This window comes from Etheostoma cragini, chromosome 14 (genome assembly GCF_013103735.1).
Source record: "Etheostoma cragini isolate CJK2018 chromosome 14, CSU_Ecrag_1.0, whole genome shotgun sequence".
In the NCBI taxonomy this organism is placed as follows: Eukaryota; Metazoa; Chordata; class Actinopteri; order Perciformes; family Percidae; genus Etheostoma; species Etheostoma cragini.
The window spans coordinates 10687305-10713565 of NC_048420.1; the positions used below are offsets into that span (position 1 = coordinate 10687305).

The window sequence follows — 26261 nt, forward strand, 5'->3', positions numbered from 1 at the left end:
CTCCACATTTTCGGATCAATGACAGGCTCTGACATGCACATAGCAGCATGCTACCAGCTGTGGCATCCATGGTCCTTAACTACTTGTAGGTGCCACACGTTTCTGCAAGCTAAAGGAGACGTAGTACACAGTTGTACTGTCATTGTTACTAGTTGTATACAACCAGTAGCTATGTTTTAGAAACTGTCACACTGTGACCAATTGGAGGGTCCTGAAGTTAGGCTGAAGTAAATCTGAGAGATAAACCATTCACTTACTGTCTTTTCATAGAGGACTTGGAAAAGTTTTCAAAAGCTCCAAGAAAAGCGTGTAAGGGTTGTAAGTGTCTAAACTTAAGTTTAGAATATTTAATCTGAGATGTGTGAAGTGTTTCTAAAGTCAAGAATAAGTTCCAAACTCAAAATGATGTTTACTTGGCCAGAGTTGCTTGTAGTTTATATGTAGAATAACTGGATGTTCACATCTTCAGGCCCTTAAAAGTATTCAAAAACAACAATCTGAACCACTGTTGCACAGCGTTCTTCAAACGGTGCACGATGCAAAGTGGGGCATTGTGTATGGAAGTTATATTGACATATCGTGTACGTATTGTCTTGCAGGCAGTTCTGCCTAGGAGGGCCGACCCCACTGAGTTAAAAGCCATTTTTGAAAAGGTATTATTTTACCTATGTATTTCCCCCCTCTTATGAAAGAAGCTTTTCACTCATGATTCGAATTTTGTTTGTTTCTTTTTTTAAATCAAATTCTAAGGCTCAGCATGCGTCCTTGTGTCTATCTGTTTTTCCCTTTACAGTATGCCGGCGTCAAGAAGAATGACGAGTGCTTCATGTCACCGCAGGACTTTGTGAGTCGTTTTCTCTATGCCCACACAGACATCCAGCTGTCAGACGAGGCTACAAAGCTGCTGGCTGGAGTGGTGGATCAGAAGAAAGATGGGTTGGTTTGTCTTAGGTTTCTCCTTTAATATTAGCCGGTCTGATCTTTTTACATAAATACAGATGCTGGTAGATAATCCTTGCACCTTGGAGGGTAATGCTTATGAAATAGCTGCTATTTTAAGTGGAATGATGTGTTGTACAATGACAAGATATATATATTTCAAATGTATCCATAAATCATTTTACAAAATTATGAAAATAGAGGATCAACAACCGAGAGTCTCATGAGGGTTGTACTGTTTTAAAATATCTCTGGCAGAAGTTGCTGATCTGTAAAATTGCTATGCTGTGTTTCTCTTTAAGCCACAAATGTATCTCTCCTCATTAAAGCCAAATGCTAAGTAGTGAGCGTATAAAAGACTCTTATCAAAGCTATCAGTACATGTATTATTTATCCCTTTGTTCTGATGTGACTACCTTTCTAGTGTTATTTTGCATTTTATAAACAAACTTGTGACTGAATCCTTTGGTGTAAAAAATTCACAGAGGGATGTTCATACTTGAATTATATAGCAAATAGACATCAAACCACCAAAGGCCCCTTTCAGGTGTTTCCTTCTTTGTAGATACACCTCCAATTTCACACTTACTCCTCCCCACATCCCCATCACCACTGTTTTTTTTTTTTTTTTTTACATTAATATGTATGTATTTAATGATACATAATGATGGGTAATAAAATGTTAGGCTAAGTCAAAAAAGATTTTTTTTAAACACATTGCCATGGTAACCACCTGGGCTTCTACAAAGAGCAAAGTGCACATGGCTGCGTAGTTCTATGTTATTACATCTGCTTTAAGGTGTGTGTGAGTGCATGTATGCGCACAGAGGACGGTGAGATGGAGTAGGGGGGGTTTTGGAATTGGAAAAAGAGAGAGCAAGGCACACACACACATGCCACACACATGCCACACACACACCACACACACAAGCATTGTAATTGCCCATGCTATTCAGGAGCACTATGTTGCATTGTGCGGCTTTGGAACAGGATAAATGGTGGCCGTGGCATCAGGGTAAATCTATTAGGAACCCATGGCCCAGGCTTTGTATCTAAACCTCATTTTGGCTTCGTGGAGGGGAATACAAATGATATGGGGGCAAAACAGGGAAAAAAGTCTGTTTAGACCTAGGTTTAGATGTGATTTGTTTTTTTATATTGTTGATATTGTAAAGGCCTTATGATGCTCGTACTTTATTTGTTATTTTCCTCCTGAACTTTGATAGATAAATGATTTGATGAGACAAAGAGTCTGGATGATTATTCTGCAGACCTGTGTCTCATGAACACAATACAATTGTGGATATAAAAAGTAGAGATGTAGCAACATCAGCACCGTTCGTGGTAGCTGGAAACAAATCAAGCATTCATCTGTGCAAACCTTATGAAAAGAAAGGGGCACAACAAACAAAACAAAACAAACAACATTAGTAACAAGTATTGTCATCCAACTCACTCATTCTCATGCTAATATGTCTGTGAACAACAACTTTTGGTTTGTACCTGAGCGTAGTATATTTGAAGCTAGTGTGCCTGCTGCTGTTTTTGCCAGATAGGACTCCATTTAAACAAGATGAGTCAGGGGTAACAGATTTAGCAGGGGGTCGGATGGCAGGAAGTATTCTCGCTTACTTTTCTGTTGGGGTAGTATCTGTGTAATTTTACTTGGATGCCAGTGAGTGGTTTGGTGTGTAAACAGTGAAAATGCATTTGTCTGCCTCCCTGTGACTGTGTAAATCAGGGGATATAGTGACAGTTGTAACAATCTTTTATGTGGAAATCACTTTTTTCCCTCTTATTGCTTATTCTCACTGCTCCTAGTTAGACAGACAGACAGAGAGAGGGAGATACTTTAAAGGAGTGGCGATTTGAGGAATCAAAGTATTGTGTATGTGTCCACTGACATACAGAGCCACATAATAGTTTGAAGATTTTCCTCTTTCACTTGACTTATTTATGTCCTCTCTTTTTTTACTCCACTCTCATCTTTCTTTACACTCTTCCACATACCATGATGCACCCTGTGCTCCTTCCATTTCGCTTTGGCTCCTTCCGACTCCCTACCTTTCTGCTTCTCTATTTCTTCTTCCCTCTGAAATTTTGATCGAAGCATCTGTTCAAGTGTGAAAAAACACTTCCCCCCATAGACTCTTGGAGGATTGAAAAAATGGAAAAAAACTTTGTTAAGGAAGCGTGCTGGGAAAATAGCTGTCTGCCAGCTGCTGTGGATATTCTGAACTTGTACTGGTGGGTGTCCACTCTCAGAAACCAAACAGATACTGGCAGCTAGCAGGTGTGTGTATGTGTGTGTGTGTGTGTGTGTGTGTGTGTGTGTGTGTGTGTGTGTGTGTGTGTGTGTGTGTGTGTGTGTGTGTGTGTGTGTGTGTGTGTTCGTACGTGCCTGCTTGCTTGCCTGCCTTCGTGCGTGCGTGCGTGCATGCATGTGTGTAAACACACCCAAGGTGGGTGGAAGGCTGTCAGTAACAATGCCAAGGACAGGGGATTATTGAAGACCCTCTAGGCCCCTTTCTCCCACTACTATCAACGAAGGAAAGCTGTCTTTCTATCAGCCGGGCCTAACCAACACCATGCATTTATGTTACTTGTAAACAATGTTTTAAAGCCTTTTTTTTGGTTCAGAGGAGTGTATCTCAATGCCTGCTAAAGGAGACAGAGATAAAAGTAGGGAACCGAAGATAAGATAAAAACAAACTATATGGAATATAGGGTGACGGGGTTTCTGCTGGACAGACGTAGCAAAGAGAGTTTAAATTGCGTTGCATTGGCATCCTAACAAAAACTTAATTCAGCTGTCATATATAGAAGCACATACTAGAATCAAGTCTTTGTTTATGTCTTTGGTGTTACATCTCTTGTCTGATGCATGTCATGGATATGTCTGCGATTGTTAAAAGATTTAACAAAATCCTGTGGAGTAAAGTACGCCGAGGAGATGCCGTCTTACGGTAGTATCACATTAGCCCTCTTTCCGAAGTTCATCCCAGGCTGTGTGCATGGATCCGGCAGCCCTGGACACATGCCATAGCAGTTGATGGTTGGGAGAGGCTGTCGGTTGATTTGATTATTGAGTGTCTCGTTGGGGTTGGGTCTGCATAGCAAAAACAACAGCTTCCCTCTCTCATGGTAATCATTTTGCAGCCGTCATGGCGCTGCTAATCAACCATCATAAGCTTCATCCCGGACTTCAGAGCTGTGCGTAAATGCTTACGAGTACATGGAATGTTTCATGTGTGTGTTATGGAGATGCCCCCTGGATCTTGTCTGGACTCCCTGGTCTAAACCATGGTCCAATCCATTTATGATCAACAGCCCTCTCTGTTACAATAATATGCTGATCATCCACGTCTGGGAAAACACAGACAGGACAACCAGCGTCCATGTAAAATGATGTGCGTGAATAAGAAGAAATCTGACTTTTTTTCCCTCGTTCTGTCTGGGAAAACATGTGTGCTCTCTGAGTCTTTGCACTACAGCCTTTACCTTTACTGCTTCATTAACCTCTCAGAGGTATAATTTCAGAGTTTTCTTCACATCTGTCACAAAATAAGGATCATTGGAGAGTTTGATAATATTCCAGCTGCGTGAGCGGCAAATGGTATTGTCTTTGTTTTTAGCAGTGGATCCACTGTCTCAGCGGTGTGCTTTTGTGCCTCCTTCCACGTACTTGCCATCAGCAGGGCCCCACTCTTAAGAACTACCTGGTTAGTTAATAAAACAATTAGTCTTATCATTAAAACAACAAAAGCTGATTTCATTTGACACTGACATTTTTGTTCTCTCTCCTAATTTTTCTTTAGTTTCTCTGTTGCTCTCTCCCCAACACACACATCCATAATTTTCTGGAAGCGTTTTGATGCTCTAATACCAGTGTGTACTGTATTTTGGAGTTTTTTTTCAAACCAAAACCAAGTGTTGATTTTTTTGTGTTGACTATTTGGCCTCTTTGTGTTTTTTTCTTCATGGACGGTTTAAGGGAAGAATAAAATTTTGCAGTCAACACTTACTTAACACTTATTTCCCTTTTCATGGTATTTTTTTGTCAGTGCACAGATCTTCTCCTTTTCAGTCTGTATTTTTCAGCATATACAGTACGTACGTAAAAGGATGCACATAAGCCCCCACATACAAACCTGAAACACTCATAGTCCAAACAAACACGTCTAAATTTCATCAGGACCACAATTAATAAAAAATTTAATCATTGCACCCCCCTCCTTCTACAAAGTCCCCCCCTCCCCCCCCCTTGGAAATTGAAATAGATGGATGCTCGGGACCCGCTTATTAGCTCTGACCCCTCCTGTAATTATCAGAGCCATTTGTGAAATTCATAATGGACTTGTGGCAACTGTGAACCAGGACCTAAATAAAGGCTAGACTGCGCAGTCCAGTTTCCCACAGCAGGACTCTCCCATGGGAGCTGTCAGTGGGTTCACACAATAGCGATGTTTATGTTTATTTATTTTTCTTGTTAATGATGCATGCGGGCATTTGTATTACTACGGAGAGACAGGAGATAAAATAATATTTATCAAAACACTGACAAACTTGGACAGAGAGGCAGTGGTATAATTAGAAAACAAATCTGTTGTCAATTTTCAACTCAGTGTTTCAGTGTTGATTCAAACAAATTGTTCCCCATTTAAAAAAAATAAAAATAAAATCCACCTTGGCTTCTCTCGACTTTCACTCAAAACCGCTTATTGTTTCACATTTATGCTGAATGGAATTACATTTCCCTACTCCCTCCTCTCCTGTCAACTTGTTTAAAATGGCTCACTAAAATATAAAACTTCATATTTAATAACAAAAAAAACTCTGTTGGTGTAAAGTTGGCTGTCTCTATACCAGCTGCCAACTCAGACTGGGAACCCACACTGAGCTTTTTAAAATTGTTTTATTTTCTTGCTGTCACAGTCTGTGAGTTTATGACATTACATATATTACATAACAGACTACTGGATAAAAGTCCTCTTGAATTGCACGTGGCACAGATTGATAGGTTGTCTAAGTGTGCTGGTTTGCCACTATGTGCCAGTAATTACCATGCAGGTTTAATGCAGTGTTAAAAAAGCTTGTTTTTTTATTTAATATTTCATTTTATTAGTGTACCTTAGGTTAGGTTTTTATTATGCACTGTATATGACTAAATGAATATCAATGACTATGTGTCTCACATGTGTAGCTGATTAAGTCTTTATACAGGGAACTTAAAACAGGACATGACATTAATGAATCACAAATGACAGGATTTACCAGTCTTTTCACAGTCCTACTCTTTCTTTCTACCCTCCTCTCGTCTCTCAGGTTGTTAGTTAGTTAGTTAGTTAGTTCATGTTTATTGTGCCCATAGGGAAATTAGATTGCAGTAAAAGATCACATCACATGGTATTCAAACATTAACACAGATAAGGCAAGGAGAAGACAAAAAAAATAAAAGAGATACACCAAATATGTCTATCATCGGACGGGACCTTCATTATTAAGGATTTTAATGGCCTGTGGAACAAAGGAGAGCTTGGATCTGTTTTTTTTAAACAAAGGAGCACAGTATCGTCGTCCTGAGGCCAGCAGTTCAAATGAGGAGGAAAGGGGGTGCTTTTGGTTACCCACAATGCTATTTGCCTTTCTCAGTATTCTATTTTTGTATAAACTGTTCATCTCCTTGATCTCCTTGATCTCCTTTCAGGAGTTTGTAGCGTTTGTGTCGATGCTGTGTGCCCCAGACTCCCTCTACATAGTTGACTTCATGCTGTTTGATAAAGCAGGCAGTGGAATGACCACTTTTGGTAAGTAACTCTGCCTCTGATTCATGTGGTTAGATAGAATAATACTGTAGTCATGTTTGCAGAGAGTGTCTCAATAACCAGTTGCTGTTAGGTGCTGTCATGTGTTTTACAAAACACTTATCTACGCATCCAAAGTACAATCCCCAGAAATGAATGGTCACCTAAGTTACATACAGAAATATCTTGCTCATTTTCAAATAGTGTTATTATGGTATGCATTACGTCTTGTCCGCCATTCTTGTGGGAGCGTTGTTTCCCCATACCTACTGTAGGCCTTTTACTTTTTCTTCTTTTTAATCTCTCTTCAAAAATCAAGAGAACTCTGTCACACTACCACTTGTCTTCTTTTTGTATAATCAGGAAAACCCAAGTTTTGGAGATAATGCATATTCTTACTTCATAAAAAAAGGACGTGATGAAGATTTTTCAAGATTAATAACTTTAATATGTAACTTAAACTTAAATGTCATGTCTCAACACTGCTATCGCTTCTTTGCATTTCCACATTTAACTTATACAGCCACTTCTGACAGAAAGCTGACCACGGTCCTCTTAAATGCACCACTGACGAAGTTTTCCTACAAACTCCTTGTTTATTTTTGAGGGGGCTGACCTTTGCTCATCTATTCTGTTTTCAACCACAAACAAAAATACTGTACTTGTCCTGTATCCTGTCTGTAAAGAAGATAAGGTTAGATTTGGAGGTAGAGAGGGCAACTAGTGGATGGAGATGGAGATGAAAAGGGAGTGGGTAGCTGTGTGTGTGTGTGTGTGTGTGTGTGTGTGTGTGTGTGTGTGTGTGTGTGTGTGTGTGTGTGTGTGTGTGTGTGTGTGATTGGCACCATTACGAGGTGAAAAGGGAAGACATTTGTACTCATTGCTTATTTCACATTTGCCTAATTGATTTAAACAAGTCTAATGCCAGCCTTCTGTAGGTGTGCGAGGCGTTAGCGCATTAGGCCTGATTTGAAATGCAGTGCACACATCCCGCTCGCAAACAGGGAAGAGTAAGTGAATTTCATTTTAATTGTTGCTGTCGACAGGGTGCAAGATCATTGCGGGTGATTATATATGCACATATGTAAATTTTCATATTTAAAAGGATCATTTAGAGTGACGTTGTCTTGGTGGCAATTAAAAGGTCTGCTGTTTATCTGCATCTCCCAAAGGTTAATGAATATACCAATGCCTGTGAGTTATGAGACTCACACACAAGTGGAAAATTGCATGAAAAACATACCACACATCATGCCATGCACAAATACTGACTACAGTGTCTGCCACTTGCATTGGGCTACCATTTTGCCAAAAGCAAACAACTTGTGACTAAGATTATAGACTTGTCAAAGTTGCTTCACTGTGATACATTACAGAATTCTCCCTTTTCCTCCCCTGCTCTCTTTTCCTCTTTGCTGTTCATCAGATGACAGAGTCTCGCCAAGGCACAAAATAACCCACTCCCTTCTTTATTAACTATTAAAAACCTTAATAGCTGTGGCTTACGTTGCATTAAAGGCTTGTTTGTTTTGCCATGCAATAAATGTCTGTACTCTGATTTTTATTTTATTTCATCTTTCTATAAAGCCATTTTTATTTGATAATAACTTGAGTAATTTCTGTAAAGTACAGGCGGCACAGTGCTCTGAATTAAATAAAAAAAATAAATAAATGAATGCATAATTTGGTGGAATGTCAAGTTAATAAATACATAACATGGCATATGAAATGCAGTTGAGCCTTAGCCAGAAAGACTTAAAAAAAAAAGAAAAAGCTAAAGAGGACTGAGTGTTGACAGGTCTATAAAAGCTGATAATATAAACGGCAGGCTCTGGAGGGGCCTCGACTTTAAAGAGTTAAAGGCGGTATATTTATTGCCTCATTAAAGTGTAAAAACAATGCACAAGCTGTCTTCCTTCAGAAGGTAAGGCTGAGCTGAAGTAAATACCTTTCACTTTCTCTCCTTTTCTTTCCCTGTCTGTCTTTATAAAAAAAGTGTTCCTTTCCTCCTTTTCCTTTCTCCACTCGTTCACCGCGGCTTGTTTGGTAATAAGAAACAGGTCGCTCTATTGGTTTGTTTTTGTTTCTTTAGTAAGGCTGTAATTTAGGACTCATGTTCAGTGTCTCTCCACTCCGCTGGCTGCAGAGGCTTAGAGGGTTCAGGCAGAGGAACATAAGTGAGAAGAAAAGGCTTTCCTTCTGAATACAGAGCCTACACAGCCCAAACATGTTCTGCCATGTGTCATTCATGACTGCTTTAGAGTTGAGGAACTAAAGTCTCCATCAGAGCAGAATTGTGTTCTGGAGATTGACGTTGACATTTTGTCACAAATCAGTCACAGACATTTTTATTTTTGCTAAAATTCAATAATTACTAATGTTAACCACAAGATAGGAAACACATGCTGTTTGTTTGACCTGACGCACAAGACTTTCTACCGACTGATTTGAGGTCTTTTATTAGAGCAAGCTAAAAGAGGAAGAAGTATTTGATAATTGTTTTTTATGAAAACATGAACATACAGCAAGGAGAACATGGAGATGATTTTAATGGAGGTGAAGTCATACATGGTTAATGTATGGTCATTAGCCTTAAAAGTGGGTAGCCTGTAAAGCCAAAACACAACTGTTCTTCTATCATTTTGAAGGACTTCTAAGAAAAAAACTGTTTGGTTTTAACCTCATTGTAAGTAAGTAAATAAAATGTATTCATAAAGTGCTTTTCACAGACATGAGTCACATAGTGCTTTAAAAGGTATGCCACAAAAACACAATACACAACATGACACACTACGCAATCAGTATTACACAATAATACTGAAAGTGCAGACCAGGTGAATACTTGTCAACCAAACACCTATTTAAAAGAATCCACAGAAACAGCAGACTGTAAGGGAAGAGGCAGAGCATTCCATGACTTGACTTCCACTTCGGGTCTTAACCCTCATTTTGTCCTCGGGTCAAATTGACCCGTTTTCCTATATCAATGTTATTTTTACTTACCCAAAATAACATGATTGATTCCACACAACTCTCTTTGGCAAGTACAAATCTCTACTTTTATTAATTAAGGGGATGTCTTATTCAATTTTATAGCATTTAAAAAAAACATTTAAGTGGTTTTGAAATAGTATTGAGTAAAGGTTTACATATTCCAGTCAGTGATTATCCATCAACATCCATTCCTTTAATTTTAGTCTAAATAATTCCTAATTTCTGCTTCTCTAACTCAAACATTAGGTATAGTTTGCCATAAATGAGGTTTATTGATAAATAAATAAATTCCAAAAATAACTGTAAAAATAAAATTAATAAGTTAGTGTTACGTAGTGGTGAAATCGTCAAAAAAAGAGTTGAAAAATGGGACAAAAATGAAAGAAAAAGTTTAAAACATCGATAAAAAGCATCAACAAAAGGGTTGATTTTCAATTTTGAAAGGAAGACAACACAAGGGTTAAGCTGTTTCGTGGGACAGACAACTAATTTAATATATTTGTCATAAGAGAGTAAGCTGACAAATATGGATGAGCCACATATGAGGGAGCCTGACCATGCAATGCTCTGTATGTAAAAGTGAGAAAACCGAATCCTCTAGACTTAGTGAGAACAGAGTTAACATTAGACCGCCTATTTGACTTAGTGAGTCGCCTTGTAGCAGGTTTCAAGATAGTCTGAAGATGATCCAGAACAGACATACTGAGTAAGGAGAAAAGTATGTTACAGTTTTCAACACAGGATGAGATGAAGACATGTATTTAGGCAGTTCAAACTACAGATCTCACTTTACTAATATTTATTGAGTGGAAAACACAAGATCTGTTCGGCTGCTTAGCATGGGTGTCGGACGATGATTACTGATCAAATATTATACCTAAGTTATGCAGGTTGGTGCAGACAGCAGATGAAAGAAGCCCATCATATTGCAAGATTGTGGTGGCAACCTTTCCTAGAGCAACAACCAGAACCTCTGTCTTATCTGCATTGAGCTGTTAGAACTGAAAAATACATTTACATTTACAAGTACTTGAGAGCTTCCATTTTATGTTACTTAATGAGATAAAAATAATCAAGTTACAATATATAACAATCATGTGGGCTGTCTGTTTCTATAGGTTTACTTTTGATACTTTAAGTACATTTACATAAAATACTTATGTACTGTCACTTTAATACATGACTTTAACTTGTAATGCAGTATTTGTAAGTGAACGCTTCTTACTCTAATTCTGGCACACTGCTAAATGGAGTTGTTGCATCATGTTATTAGACTGTCAAATGCAACTTGTCATCATTCAATCGTTAATTAAGCTGCATCTTGTCTCTTTTTGTCTCCTCCGCAGAAGATGTGAAGCAGGTCTTCAGCCAGACCACCATCCACCAGCACATCCCCTTTAACTGGGACTTTGAGTTCATACGGCTGCACTTTGGCACACAGAGGGACAAGCAGCTCAGCTACGGAGAGTTCACCCAGTTTCTACTGGTAGGTTTCATTTTGATAACCTGCTCGCCTCTTCTCTCCAATGCCATTTCCCCCCAATCTGCTTACATTAAATCATTCTTTGTGTCTTTTGTTTTTCGTCTTTTTCTTTCTGTCTTTGTCCCTCTTTGTCGGTCTGTTTAATATCCATTATCCAGTGACCATCAAGACAGTCAATAAATCTGTGTCAATCGATTTATGTGCCCATACACATTGCCTTATCCTCATATACTGTATTGTTTACAAGCTGTTCATACAATCCTGTCATCTAACTGTATTGTTACTTACAAGCTTGGCCAGACGAATGTTCACGCATGCAGACACACAGAGGTTTCTCACAATCCCTCTCAAACACGGCCCTCCATATTGACCAGATTAGTCATTAATGAAACACTGAGGTTATATATTTGAGAGATTTGTGATATATTTTTGGCACCTAGCATTGCTCAACTCCAACTACTCTGAAGCAGGTAGAGACGCATTTCTACCTCCATAAATAGTATAGCTGGAATATTCCTAGTGCATTTGTGGTGTGTGAGCCATTTTCCAATATGATGTCTAGACTTAAATCAGGCCTGAGCAGGGAGAGGTGGTGGTGGGGGTAGGAGAGAGGGCCTGAGCTGTGCCAAGTTTGCATCCACACTCGCCATGTATCTGAATGAGCTTTTTATATTACACTTAACTTAGACCAGATGGCCTACACACAGTGGGCAGCAGCGCATGGATATTGGGACATTGTTATATGTGCTTGCGTGTGTGTGTGTGTGTGTGTGTGTGTGTGTTTGTGTGTGTATGTGTGTGCACACACGCATGTGAACATACAGTATGTGTTTTATACGTGTGGTTCTGTGGGTGCATGTATATCTTACATATCTGCTTTACCGTATGTGTGAGCCGTAGCATCCAAGCTTTGTACATATGTGTTTATGTCGGTATTTTGTATTTGTGTGGGCTTGTTTTTGCCCGTGTGTATGTGTGCATGCGTACCAGTATGGGGTGCTATGGCCAGTAGATGCTGTACTTTGTATTGACAACGTGCCCAGTCGTATCCCAGTCAGTCACTCAGTGGTTTCCAGCTCCTCACAGCAGCAAGCCAGCAGCCAGTCATACTCATTGCTCAATATGTGAAATGCACACTTCCTACTTGTGCTCTGTGTATTTGATCATATTTCATAGCTTTTGATTCATGCCTTAATAAATTGCAGAATAAATTGAATTTTACTTTATTGTAGGGATATTAAACAGAGAATTTAACTAAAGTGTTATAAATATCAACCTGCTTTTCATCTTTTATCAGTTGCTTCACCGGTCTACTATTATTCATACAAATATGATAATAAATATTTAATCTTACACCTAATGCTATCTTGAGTTCTAATGAAGTGTGTCACATTAATAAGACAGATTAATATCCTTTTGACGGTGTAATGCTAGCTGCAATTACAGTACTTTGGTACAAGTAAAATTCAGTTAATGGCAGATGACTCTAGCAGTGTTATCAGCGACTCCAGTGATAGATGACAGGGCAATTAGGGAAGGTACAACAACATTTCCTGAACCAGAATTTAAACCTGTGCAATTACAACACACTTTGTGATTGCACTACTACCCAACGCTGTTTTGATACTTTTGTTTAAAGGCAAAGCATTCCTAAATGTAAGCCAGAAAGAAAAGTAGCCTCTGCAGCTATAAAAGTTGTCAGAGTTGTAAAAAAAAACAACACACACACACACACACACACACACACACACACACACACACACACACACACACACACACACACATACCATATTCTAAATATTTTTCAGTTATTTTTATAATTCCCTACCACACAGCTTCTCCCCCCCCAAGATTGTTCCTATCCTTTATTTCCTCCTCATCCTGCCATACATGCATGTGTTTATTGTGTTTTTCTGCCATTGTAACCACGCCACTGCCAGATGCTCACAAGATGGGATTATCGGGGAAAACGTTTGTGCCGCATATTTCTCACAAGGGCTCTCTCTGGCCAATTACTGTCTTGATGGAAGCCAGAGATTCTCACCAATTACATGCATTTTTCCCGTCTCACGCGTGGACCCCGGCCAAGGCTCAGCTCGCACTGTCATTGTGGTGTTGTCTCTGGCAATGGTATTACCGATATCCAGAGAAGTGGCACATAGTAGCCCATATTATAAATCCTGGCGAGTAAAAAGCTTGAAATACATGGAGGGGACACCACATGTCTCACTTCTTTCCTGAGCACTCAAAAAAAGTGAATTGTTGGCATTGCTCACATTTTTAAAGTCACAATTATATGTTGGACTCTCCCAAGAATCAGTGGGCAGCCCTTAACATCACCGTGTAGAGGGCTCACGGCCCATGTAAATGGGCAGTTGTGCTTAAGCTTCTTCTTGTACAGCTTTAGCTTTGTGCTGTTGAGAAGCACAGTTTGTTGAAGAGAGATACAATCCTGCTCCACTTATATCTATTGTTTATGTTTTGATGAGGGGGGGGGGAAGAGTCACAGCTATTGAAAACAAACAGAGGTGGCTTGTCATGTGTTTTCATTTCCATCCAAGGACAATTAAAGCAACTGCAAAATGCTTCAGCGGTCGCTCGTTGGCTGTCTTAACCCACCAGCTTTATGTCTCCTGCCTCCCTCACTCTTCTCCCAAATAAAAACCATGTCCCTGAAACATTCATACAGTTGCAACTAGTTAAGGTTTTAAGAGGCTGAGACTATAAACTGCTCCATACACTGAACCACAGTTGTTTTGTTGCTCTGTGTGGTTGCTGTGTGGCTTTTCAGACTTTAGACTTGTCCAGAGAAACAGAATATTTTTCTGTTTTGTTTTGTCACTTACAGATGGACACACAGATAAATGCTCACCCTTACTTTTTTACATGCACACAGTCATGCATCCAAAACATTATCTTCTTTGCTGTGCTTTTTTGTTTTGACTTTAAATATTCAGCTCTCCTCCTCCCTTTCCTCTCCTCAGTTTATTCCACACCAAAGTGTTTTGACCTACTCTCAACCGACCGGAGAAGTGAGTCACGACACTCAGGATGCTGACACCAAAATATCTTACCTTATTTACCTTGGGAGTGTTTACAAGTGTCAATCTCTGTTCTTGTTTCCTTGCCTTCTACTCACTTATACACTCTCCTGAGCCCCTGCTGTGCTCATAGGTGATACTGACACATGGCTGCTACATTTGCTGTTTTTCTGGCTCTTTTGTTGCAATGTCTATTCTTACTCCCCTCCGGTCTCCACTCAGCTTTGTGTAAATGTCACTCTTCCCCAGTCGTTTCTCTCGGGTGCCGCAAATTTAGAGTTCGATCAGTTATGCTGTCAGTGAAATATCACTCAAATTCAACAAAACAATAAGTCATAGCCTCATAAGGTTTTGTGTTGTGGTAATACCACTTTTTTGAGTTACATTTATAACAATAACATCTGAATCAATCAATTGAAGAATGCCATGTCTCTCTTCAGCACTTTTTGTTTGCCATGTGTGGCTAAACAAGAATGTCCATTATTCTTGGACGAATTGATAATTGTTTAGTTAGAACTGAATTATTATCTCACTTATTGTACTAAAACTACTTGCCAGTACTTACTTTAAGAAAAATAATTTTAAAACATGTTCCTTACATGATTTTACAGTTACCTAAAACACATTTTAATTCTTTATACCTTTAGTTATAGGAAATTTATGAGATTATGAACGTAATATCTAAAATAAATGGGGCATTTTTTAAATAGAGAAAATATTTCGTGGTCTTTTACTTTGTGCAAACACCAGAAAATTGAAGTGAAGAAAGCCTAAAGATATTCAGTGTAGGCCTACTATCACCAAACCAGAAGAAAAACAATCAATCTTCCCTTTTGAGAAGCTGGCTTTTGAAAACAGGGGACTTAGTCATTTTTTGTCGATCCATTAATTGACTAATCATTTCAGCTGATATATGTAGAAAATTGCAAAAGAGGATTCATAAAAGCTCTTAAAAACTCTTGTGTGGCTGTTTCAGTTTAGTAACCAAACCATTGATATATACTTGAAAGTAAGTAAGCTTCAATTGGTCATTTGGTTTGTTGGTATTGTGTCACCATATGTAATAAACCTCATGAATAGGAAAAGCAGAATAAGAACTCATGATGTTTTTCCTCATTGACTTTTTTGGCCTAAAAGTCATCATACGCTGCAAGTGAGTCAACAGCCAAAGCAACGAGTTTGAGCTTGCTGCCCTTATGGCTGTTTTTCCACAATTACTTTTGGTGGATTATTGTTCTGATATTCCTTTCTTTTGCTGTAACCAAGTTTTTTGTCGTAAGAAGAGGAAGCATCGGTGGCAGCGGTTTGTTTACAGCCTTTCTCTGTGGACTTGTGGTTGCAGGTACTGATAATGGCTGCTAATTTCAAAGGCCTTGTGGGATGTCACCCCACCACAGCCTGCTGTTGTCCCTGTGGACCTTTGTGTGTATGTGTGTGCAAGAACAGAGACAAAGTGAGCAGTTGGGTGATTAGACTTCTTGCCTGTGTGTGCACGTTTGTGTGTGTATGTTTGTATGTTTTTCCCTCAAGTGGGTTTAATGGGGATTTGGGGAGGGTGTAAAGAGCCAAAGCGACGCCTCGCAGTAGGCAAGCCGCTGTTGGGAGAGAAGGCGAGCGTGAAGTCTGGCCAAACGCTGGCTCCCCGTAGCTGAAAGGGGGAGACGACACCAAGGGGCCCATCAAAGCAAATGCTGTGTTTTTATCCCTACGTGTTTATATGAGTGAGTTTTTGTGGATTTTTAATTTATGAAGGCAACTTAAAAAGGTGTATGACCCACATCTGTGTCTAATAATACACATTTGCTGTATGATCTAACACCTAAACTTCCCTCCTTACTTCTCTCCACTCCCTTCCACAGGAGATGCAGCTGGAACATGCACGTCAGGCTTTTATTCAACGGAACCAAGCCCACAGTGGCTCCATCTCAGCCCTGGACTTCAGGGACATCATGGTCACCATCCGGCCGCACATGCTCACATCCTTTGTGGAGGAATGTCTCGTGGCGGTGGGTTTTTGTTTGGTTCTGCGGTTCTCTCCTCCATTTGTTTTACTGTTGTCCTCAAGAGCCAAAGTCAAGCTGGTTTAAAATAGTGAAATCAGTCACTGCTGTACACGTCCTAGGAGTTTTGATACTTTGTCATGATATGTTGAGAAAATATTGTACACCATAGGTGTTCTTTATTTATCACCTAAGTAATAAATTAGATAACTGCGAGACTTGTGATAATTTAATGTCACATCATAACTCAGATTTTTTTTTATCACAGTGCAGGCACATTTATACTCATAAGGTGTTTGCAAATTAATCCAGTAAAGTATCTACACACATATATATATATATATATATATATATATATATATATATATATATATATATATATATATATATATATATATATATAAATACTTTATAAGCACACATTTGCCGTTGATTCAGTTGCTGATAGGCAGACAAGCAACCTAACATTACTCTATTCTCTATAAAAGGGTTGAAGACAAGATGTCTTCCATCTCACTACCTCTTTCTTGTCTTTTCTCTTCCATGTGTTCATTTCTTTCTCTCACACCCCCACAACCAAACACTGTGGCTTTCTCTTTCCTTCCAGCTGTCCATCTCTCATTTCTTCTTCTTCCTCTTTACCTTTTCTGTCACCTCTTGTCCGTCCTCTTTTTTTCTCCCCCTCCCTTCATTTTCTTTTTTCTTCTCTCTCAACCACTCCTCGTTCGCTCCCTCCCTCCCCCATGTCTCTGTCTCTCTCCCAACATGTCATTAAGTCTAACCTCTCTGGCAGTGTCAAAGCCAAGCAGGCCAGCTGAATGGGAAGGTAGAGACAGAGATAGATGGAGACTGGAGCTTTATAGTCCATCATCTTTGCCTGTGTGTTTGTGCGTGAGCAGCTGTGCGCGTGCACTCTATAGGTTTTGAACTCACATGTTTGTCTTTTTGTGTCTTGTGTTTTCTTTGTGTGTTAGTGTTTTTGTTGCACGTGTGTACGTTTTGCGTCTGTGCCCATGTCTTGCCCAATTTCATAAACACCTTGTAGACTCATTCTCTGTCATTTTCTCCACTGTGTTTACTTCACCGACCAGACATCTTGGTGTGCTGTTAGTAAACTCTCACACACACTCGGGCGCATACACACACACACACACACACACGCACACACACACGCACACACACACACACACACACACACACACACACACACACACATCAGAAACCCCATAAACACCGCAGACACATTAAAGGCGGTATTATGGCAGAACTCAAACAGTTAACCGACAACCTTTAATTCACTTACCAAACATGGTGAAAATGATCAGCACCACACTCTTTTCACCCAAATATTGTTCTCCTCTCCCCCTCCTGTGAAAGAATGTGTTGGATATCGTGGGAAGATCTAGCCTATAGGCTCATAGATATGAACAGATACAAAAGTGTCTCTCTGTTAGGGCACTTTCACGCAAGCCAGAGCTTCCCACCTTGTTGCAAACATAGTGAGCTGCATGTAACCTTCCTGAATGTGTCTGTCAAGCAAACAGTGCCATCTAGTGAAAGGAAGCTCCACATTTTCTGTTGCCTCAACCCTCAACACTGTTAAGAGCTGCAAAGCCTCAAGGCTCATCTGATACTTTGGCCTAAGATATCCAAAACAGGCAGCAACATTTATGAAATGTATTCAAACACATATGTCTAAACAGACAGCAGTTAGAGCGGTTCCTTCAAGTGTTTGAGAGCCTGATTTGATTAAGATGGGATGCTGGTTCCCATAAAAAATGTGTGTGTGCAGTCTGGAATGTCTTGAAGAGCCCAGCTTCTATTTGTAATCCTTTTACCTTTTTATTTTTTGTTTTTTATGACTTCCTCCACCTCATAAAGAAAGTTAATTAAACTCCAGAGAGTGTTGGTTGTGTGATGGAAAAAGTAGTGATTAAAAGGTTTACTTCTCCCTGTGGAGCGATGGTAAGGAGGAACGTTGATGATTAACCGCCGGTGTTCGTCAAGATTTCCTTTTAATAGTAATGTCTTCTATGTCTCTTCTGTCACATAATTATAATATATAAATGTTTTTATTTTGTTTGGAGTGTATTGTGATTGTGGATGTGGGTCATTGTAAGATTTCATTGCATGTTATAATACGTGTGTCTCCATCCTTGGCCAGGTTGCAGGTGGCAGCACATCTCACCAGGTCAGCTTCTCGTTCTTCAACGGCTTCAACTCGCTGCTCAATAACATGGAGCTGATAAGAAAGATCTAAAGCACCCTGGCTGGCCACCGCCGAGATGTGGAAGTTACCAAAGGTACTCGGGGAAAAGAAATGTATCATGTTTTAACAAAAACCTATATCAATACAGGCAGCCAAAACTTGGATGCACATTTATGAGTATATATACATGCAGTGATCTTCTCTAAGAGACACAGCATACAGCACACACACTATTTGAGCATGCACTGTATGTGTTCAGATGCACAAACTGAAACAGTCCTGCACTGTAGGCTGTATTAAATGTGTTGTCCAGAATATGTTTTTATGTCTGTGTGCTGAGGGTGGAAACTACTTTTTGTTTGGTTTTCTTGCTTCACGGTGGCATTTAAATGGGCATGCTGGATCTGACCCAGCACATTGCATACCCACAATCCTTGATGGAGCCTTTCTTGTCTATTAGACATCCTGGCACTGATCCTTTTTTGTCGTGCTATGATTTTGGTTGAAATGAGATTTGTAATTCTTCAAAAAAACCGAGGAATGCTTGATTTGTCAAATCATGCACTTAATTTTGAGGATGATGTTGTTTTACGCTGTAGATCAATGTTAAATAGTTAAAACCATTTTAAAAGCTTTTTCTTTACTCTGTAATTTATAGCAAAGATGTAATGCTACAATGGGATGAAAATTAGGTATTATTATTTATTGATCCAACAGCCTTTTCAGACATTTAGACATTTTCTTTATTTCTTTCTGTCTTCCATGGTTAGTTTCTTTAAGCCCTTATCTTTCTCACTTGCTTGCCCCACTGGCTGTCTCTCATTCCTTTCCTCAGTACTTGGCAGGAAGCCCAGTTAGCTTTCTCTGTCTCTTTCGTACTGACTCCCTCTCTCGTGCTCTGGTCGTCTTTATGAAAAACCATTCTGACCTCTCTCCACATGGCCCAGAGGGCACTAGTTTAGCCTTATGATGCTATCTGAAGCCTTATCAGGGGTGTGGACCATAGCCGACCCAGTCCAAAAGCCCATACGCTCCCCAGGCTGTTCCCACCACGGGTACACCGAGGCTGGGCTTGGCTCGACCTGTGGTGGCCTGTAGCCAGCCAGACCTCCACAGCCACCACCCATCCACCCTCCACTCCCTGAGTCATTAAGGCCTCCTCTGGGACTGCAAGTGCTCAGCTCCATGTACCACTGGCTGGCCGACAAACACACATATCGTACGCACACCCGCATGTATCAAGTGTGTGCATATTTTGTAACCCACTATTTCAAACATTGCTCACATACACACAAGCATTCAGATGCATTAACACAGCCAAGCATGCACACATGCGTACAAAACCTGATTGAAACCGTATGTGCAACAAGGCCACTGTTTTGCCTTGGGGACGCCATTACAGTGCTTAACGCCTACACAACAGTGAGCACACATATGTGTGTGTGAGTGTTTGTGTGCACACTTTTTATTCAGCCATCAGTGTACATCACAGGGCAAATAACTCTGCATCTTTGTGAATACATCACATAATACTATAAATGCATCTTCACTAGATAGTGCCAGAAGTGATCCTTTGGTCCTCTGGCACCACACCAATAATTGTTCTCAAATGTAAATGGAAGTGATCATGTTTTTTGCCAGTAAGGTTTCTTAATAATAATAATAGTAATACAAATGTATACTGTTTATCGACCCCCTGTGGGGAAAGTACAATTTACACTCCTTTTTGTTAGTTATCACTACATTCTTGACCATGTTACAATCTCAGGTTGTTTTTTCCATTATTATCTGTCCAGACTGATATATCACAGTAATATTGGATGGATTAAATTTTTTTTAAAGTTATTTAATTTTCCCTGGAGATGAAGCCGACTGTCTTTTTTGATCCCCTAACGTTTTGTCTAGTGCCACCATTAGTTTGACATCTGTGGTTTGGAGTCAAATGTCTCGAAAAAAGTTGGATAGATTGCTCAGAAATCTAGCAAAACATTCATCTTTCCCGCAGGATGAATGTTAACAACTGTGTTGATCCCCTGAGTTTTCATCTAGAGCTGTTATCACATAAAAATTGAATTGTGTCCCATACTTTTGTTTATGATCAAATACCAGAACAATTAAATCCTTTCCTATTAGCCTCAACTGTACTGTTTTGTGCTAATAAGTGCAAGTTCCTAAGATGACTAACATGGTAAACATTATATCTGCTAACATCAGCATGTCAATATCATTATAAGAATGTGAGCATTTAGCTGTACAGAGGAGAGATGGTGTACTGGTGACTACGGGCTACATACAGGTAAGCAGGTTATCCACATTGCAATCTGTAATCTTCCCAGACAGAACTCTGTAAGTTTGTGTGGGTGTGTGAGAGTTTATTCTTGTGCAAGTATGCTCTCTCACATGCTTGTGAGCATTACCTGTGTGTGTGTGTGTGTGTGTGTGTGTGTGTGTGAGAAAGAGAGAGAGCAGGCCTCAGGGGTAAGCTGAGCCTCAGCGGGGTGAATGGCTCCAGTGTAGGACGACTTTGTCACAACCCCAGCCTGCTGCTCTTTGAATGAAGCAGGTCAAACAATGCTGACTCCACGACTGTAAGCCAGCCTACAGTCAACCTGCTCTTTATTCCACCAACAATAGACCAGGTCTTAAGTTACCACATATTAAAGCTGCCTCAGAAGAACTCTTGAAGTCCATGACTCTACATGGCCATCATTCTTTCTTATGATGGATCAGCATGCTTTGACACTACTCACTTGTAAGTTCCAAACAAGTCACAGAAGGTAACTGGTTTGAGTGACAGAGCTTTAAATATAAAAATCACCATTCAATGGCGTAACAATAAAAACCACTACTAGCAATAGGTCCTGCATTTCAGGGCCAACTTTCTCAATACATTTTCACATTCCTTTATGCTTGTATCTTTCTACAGAGACAAGAGCAAAAATATAATGTAATGCAACATTTTACCAAGTGGAATAACCCAGTGTTTATTATCTAAGTGGCCATCTGTCTGTATTTACATTAAAGAAATGACCACCATCGTTTGAAAATAGAAAGACTGTCTTTTTCTGAGTTATCAAAAGTTGTTCCGAAACACAGGAAATGAAAGACTGATGTAGATGTATGAGGGAGGTTTGGGAAAATAGAAAGACCCGCAATTGAAAAATGTTGAATTGTGTGGTACAGCACACACAAAATATATACAATGAACAAACAGACCATGTATCTAACTGCACATTTGACCTGTTAGGCTTATTGCAATGTATTAGTAATTATGTTGGTGCATTTTATGCAACATGATATCAATTGACGATACAGAGTCCGTGATAGAGTATCATGAACAGTTAATGGAAGTATGAATCAGATAAGAATAAAAGAGATGTCAGTTACTGTTGTCAGTCACTGCTCTTGTTTGTGATAACAGATTATGGCTTTTAGTGATGCATTCAGCTCAGTACTACAAGTTTAAATATTTCCATGTTATGTAATGCCAGTGTGCAATACATTTTGCAGTCATGAAAACATACTGACAAAGTGAACCTACTGACTCAGATAGGTTTTGAAAGAAATATTTTGCTCTGCTGCTTTACACCAAAGCCTTGACAAATCAATTGAAGTGGATACATGATTTGTGAAGTTCCTTTTCCATGGGAAAAATAAGAAGAAAAAAAATTAAGACATAGCCATCCCTTGAACTTAAACTCAAAATTGGGTGCTAGGTCTGTTGATTACGTCTATGTAGTCCCACCCAGAGAGCTGTGTCTGTATTGTGTATAGTTGGTCAAACATGTTCACAGTCATGCCAAGCACAGGCAAGGAGTTGAGTGTTCAGTTTGGTGACGTCTCAATTGCGTTGTTTATTGCTGATGATTCAATTCTATTGGCTCCATCAGCGCTTGACCTAGCATGCACTGTGGCAGTTTGAAACCAGCTGTGCAGTTATTAGGATCATTTCCGGCACCTCCAAATTTTAGGTCTAGAAAAAAGCCAATTGCCTCCTCTTAGTTAAAGTAAGATAAAGTTGCATGTATCTTTGTACAATGGAGCATCCTGACCGTCTTATGCATGTTGTAGACTTATACTCTCATGATGATATGGGAACGGAGGCCCCCAAGTCAATCTTTGTTCCTGTACCAGTGGTCAGGAGCTTTGAGTTGGTATCTGAGAGCTCAAACATTAAGAAGGAGCTCTGAGATTGCGGCTAATTCCTATTGAAAGGAGGCAGGTTGCATAGGGATCTGATCATGATGCTCCCTGTGTGCCTTGCGGTGGAGGTCCCCAGACCCAGAACACACTGGAGGAATTATATGTATCCCATCTGGCCTGGGAATAGCTGGGGATCCCCCAGGTTAAGAGGCTAGAGAATGTGGTTGAGGAGAAAAACCTCTCGGCTGTTGGAACATCTGCTGAGTTTTCTGCCACCATGACCTGGACACAGATCGGCAGAGAAAAATGGATTGAGATATTTTTTATTTTATAGCTGTTTATATATACATTACTTTTTCCCCATTTATTTATGTTTTAATCTGTGTGTATATTTGTTAATGTTGGTTTGTATCATCATAAGGTGTGGTGCTCTTCATTTTAGTAAAAACTAAATTAAAAATGTCTTTCTTGTAGAGGAGTTCATTGCGGCAGCTCAGAGATTCGGCCAGGTGACACCCATGGAGGTCCGCATCCTCTTTCAGCTGGCTGACCTCTCGGAGCCCCGTGGGTAAGACACACACACACACACACACACGCACACACACACACACACACACACAATTAAAACAAAACAAAAAAGGCGCGCACAAAAGTCATGCTAGCTTTGATTTAATACCTCAATTTTGTTAACGTGACAGCAATTCAGGTAGAACTTTCTGTATATTTAATCTAGTCTAGGGGTGGATAATATAATCTCTAAGGATAATAATCATTAGTAGTGTAGATATTGTGGTCAAGCAGGTTTAGGAATTTATTCTGTCTTTCCCTGAGAACAGGCAACTAAATTGGGAAATTGTAGGTATGTTACAGGAGGAATAGCACCTTACAACTGAATTCATACTTACGTCATTTAACATTATCTTCAGATAGTCAGGGAGTTGTAATGAGCAAATCTATCCCTTACTTGCCCCTCCCGACGAGACGAGTGCTTTCTTTTTTCTTAAACTTCTCTGCAAAGGATCAAAAGAGTCAGACATGACTACATTTGTGCCAGAGAATCATCTCTCAGTCCAAAACCAATCCAAACTCCTATTTATCTTAAGAAAAGGACTTGTGATCCGTGGCACACAACAACTGTATGCGTTTCACTTTCCCCCACTTCCTTTGCGTCTGCCTTACAACCCAACCAGTTCACTCATAATTCCTAACCCCGGCCTGAGACACCACCTGATTATTATTTCTGGGCAATGGGATACTTTAATAGCCCTCTCCACTCTCCTTGATTGGAGATGCGAGAGATAATAGCCCCAATATTCTGAGGAGAGGGGTGGGTGTGGGATTTGGCGTTCCCCATTCCCTCAGCCTGGGAAATCTTGGACCGCCATAGAGATGCAATGGAAAGACTCAGAAAAGGCAGTAGTTTTAAATCCAAAGGTTAAATATCTTTGTTATACTTGGATGAAGGGAGAAAGGAATGGGAGTTGTCAGTTCCTATAGATCAGTCTTACTCAACCATGCCAAGCACAGGCCTGGATTTTTGAATGGCAAAGTATTTTCACATGGAATGATAGCAAAGTGTCCGTGGACTTCGAGTAACTTCAGACTGACAGATCGTGCTTCCAAATGTCATGGACTTGTTGATGCATTGATGAAATATTATATTCCTCTGAGAGTTTTTATAACAGTTGAAAGTTACTTGAAACCTCTCACTTTCTTCATTCTCTCTCCTCATCAGACGTGTTAGTTTAATGGACATTGAGCAGATCGCTGCGCTGGAGGAAGGCGCCCTTCCCTACAACTTGGCTGAGGTCCAGAGACAGGTACAGAATATGAAGACTTGTTGATGTGTTTGGTTTCCTCTTCCACAATGGCAGCTCTTTTTTTACTCTGTCTCAGTACATTCTCCAAGGCTGGATGTCACAATGCAGATGACTCAGATTTGTAATTAAGTTAATGATATCTCCTGTTCACAAGTCATTAATCCCTTAAACCAAAAAATCTGTTTTATTTGTCATGAATTACACAATATATTCATTGAGACATTGTTTTAGATTAACATGAAAGGAAAAGTAAAAAAATACAGGAGACAGATGCAAACAAGTTTTATCAGAAATAAAGTGTTTGTCAGCCCCGCTCAATTTCAAAAGTTCATTTCAAGGTTTAGACCAACTTCCCATCATAGACTTTTTGAGAGAAAACCCCAATAGACCTCTCCCTGGCATGTGGTTGATGTCTTAACAAAACATACAAACAAAACTCACAAATCCAGTAAAGACAAGCAGAGCCATCCTCAAGGCCTTATAAACCTCAAACAGGCTTCACATTGCATATGATAGATTTGAAGTGACTTTGCAGCAGCTAACAAGAGCAATTGGTATTGAAGAAAATTAAGAAGTATTATTGGACAGCCAGACAGATGAGCAGAGCACTATTTTCCTTCTTAGGCTGTTTAGTCAGAGTTGTGTTGGCTGGTGGGTTTCAGCGCTACAGTAAAGGCTTGGCCAGGCCATATTGGAGCAGGCGGGGGCCAAAGGGGAGAAAGCAAAGGGGCCCAGCACTACACAGACGCCAGTCCCACCACAATGAGCCACTTTAGGCCCTTGTGGTTTGGCCTCAGGGGCTGGCCGCCAGCTAGCTGGAGCTCTCTCTCCTCATCTTTTGCTAGTTCTCTCCATTTCTTTATTTGATCTATTTTTCTTTCCCTCTCTCTTATTTGATCTTCATGTGTATCAGTTTGCCTTTTCTCTCTTTATATCCTGTTAACATGTTCCCTCTTTCTCCCTCAAACATCCTGACAGTTAGTATTGCCAAGATTCACAAGTCCTTGGGCAGACAGAGCTGGGGAAGATGGTAGAATTGGAGAAATATCTGTTTAAAGGAGACATTTGGCCAGAAAGAAACCTCTGGGGATGATTTGTAGAGGGGGGTGGGAGTTCACTCTGACAAGTGGACCTGTTCTAGACTCCCCCCTCCCCCTCCGGGCAGTGTGTCCATTGTTACTAATGTTACTAATGCTGGCTACTAATACTATTCTGCTCTTTGCATGGCAGGGTGATGATCACAAAGGTGTACTAAGATCCCTTTGATTCCAGTTTTATTTGACAAAAGCCCACATGGGGAGACTGTCAACTCAAGTGAGCAATAGAAAACTCTAAGCAGTGGAAATAAAAATAATCCAGTGTGCCAATAGATGACATAAGCAGCAGAAGGGCAATACATGGAAAATGGGTATTTGAAATAAGTTATTATGCGTCAAATGGAAAGGAAAACTGTGTTATTGTATGTTGAATAAACATTATACTTTTGATACCTTGAATCACAAAGAATACCTCACGTATGTGTTTTTGTTTAATTAGGGATGTTCATGAAGTGTAATTACATCCATATTGAACATTGGGACACAGTTATATATTGTTCTTCAAATTAGCCAAGACAGAAGAGAGTTACATAAACCTAGAAAGCTTAATATCTTCTGTATTTCTAACTCAATCTATGAACAACAAAAATAGACAAATATATGTTAGTTTAACTTATTTAAAAATGCCAAACATAATCTGGTTACAGCTTTTCTGTTTCTATATGATATGATAATATACATATATATATATATATATATATATATATATATATATATATATATATATATAT

General features: G+C 39.7%; 1 protein-coding gene across 1 annotated transcript in view; it reads left to right on the forward strand.

Moving 5' to 3' along the window:
* The first annotated feature begins 562 nt into the window (after window positions 1-562).
* Window positions 563-26261, forward strand: part of LOC117957172 (calcium-binding mitochondrial carrier protein Aralar2) — a 45088-nt gene continuing 19389 nt past the window's right edge. Inside the window, 8 exon segments of the mRNA XM_034892769.1 lie at window positions 563-653; window positions 794-940; window positions 6635-6746; window positions 11084-11223; window positions 16121-16267; window positions 18426-18564; window positions 23088-23181; window positions 24349-24452. Coding sequence (XP_034748660.1) covers window positions 827-940; window positions 6635-6746; window positions 11084-11223; window positions 16121-16267; window positions 18426-18564; window positions 23088-23181; window positions 24349-24452 — 850 coding nt within the window. The 5' untranslated portion in view covers window positions 563-653; window positions 794-826.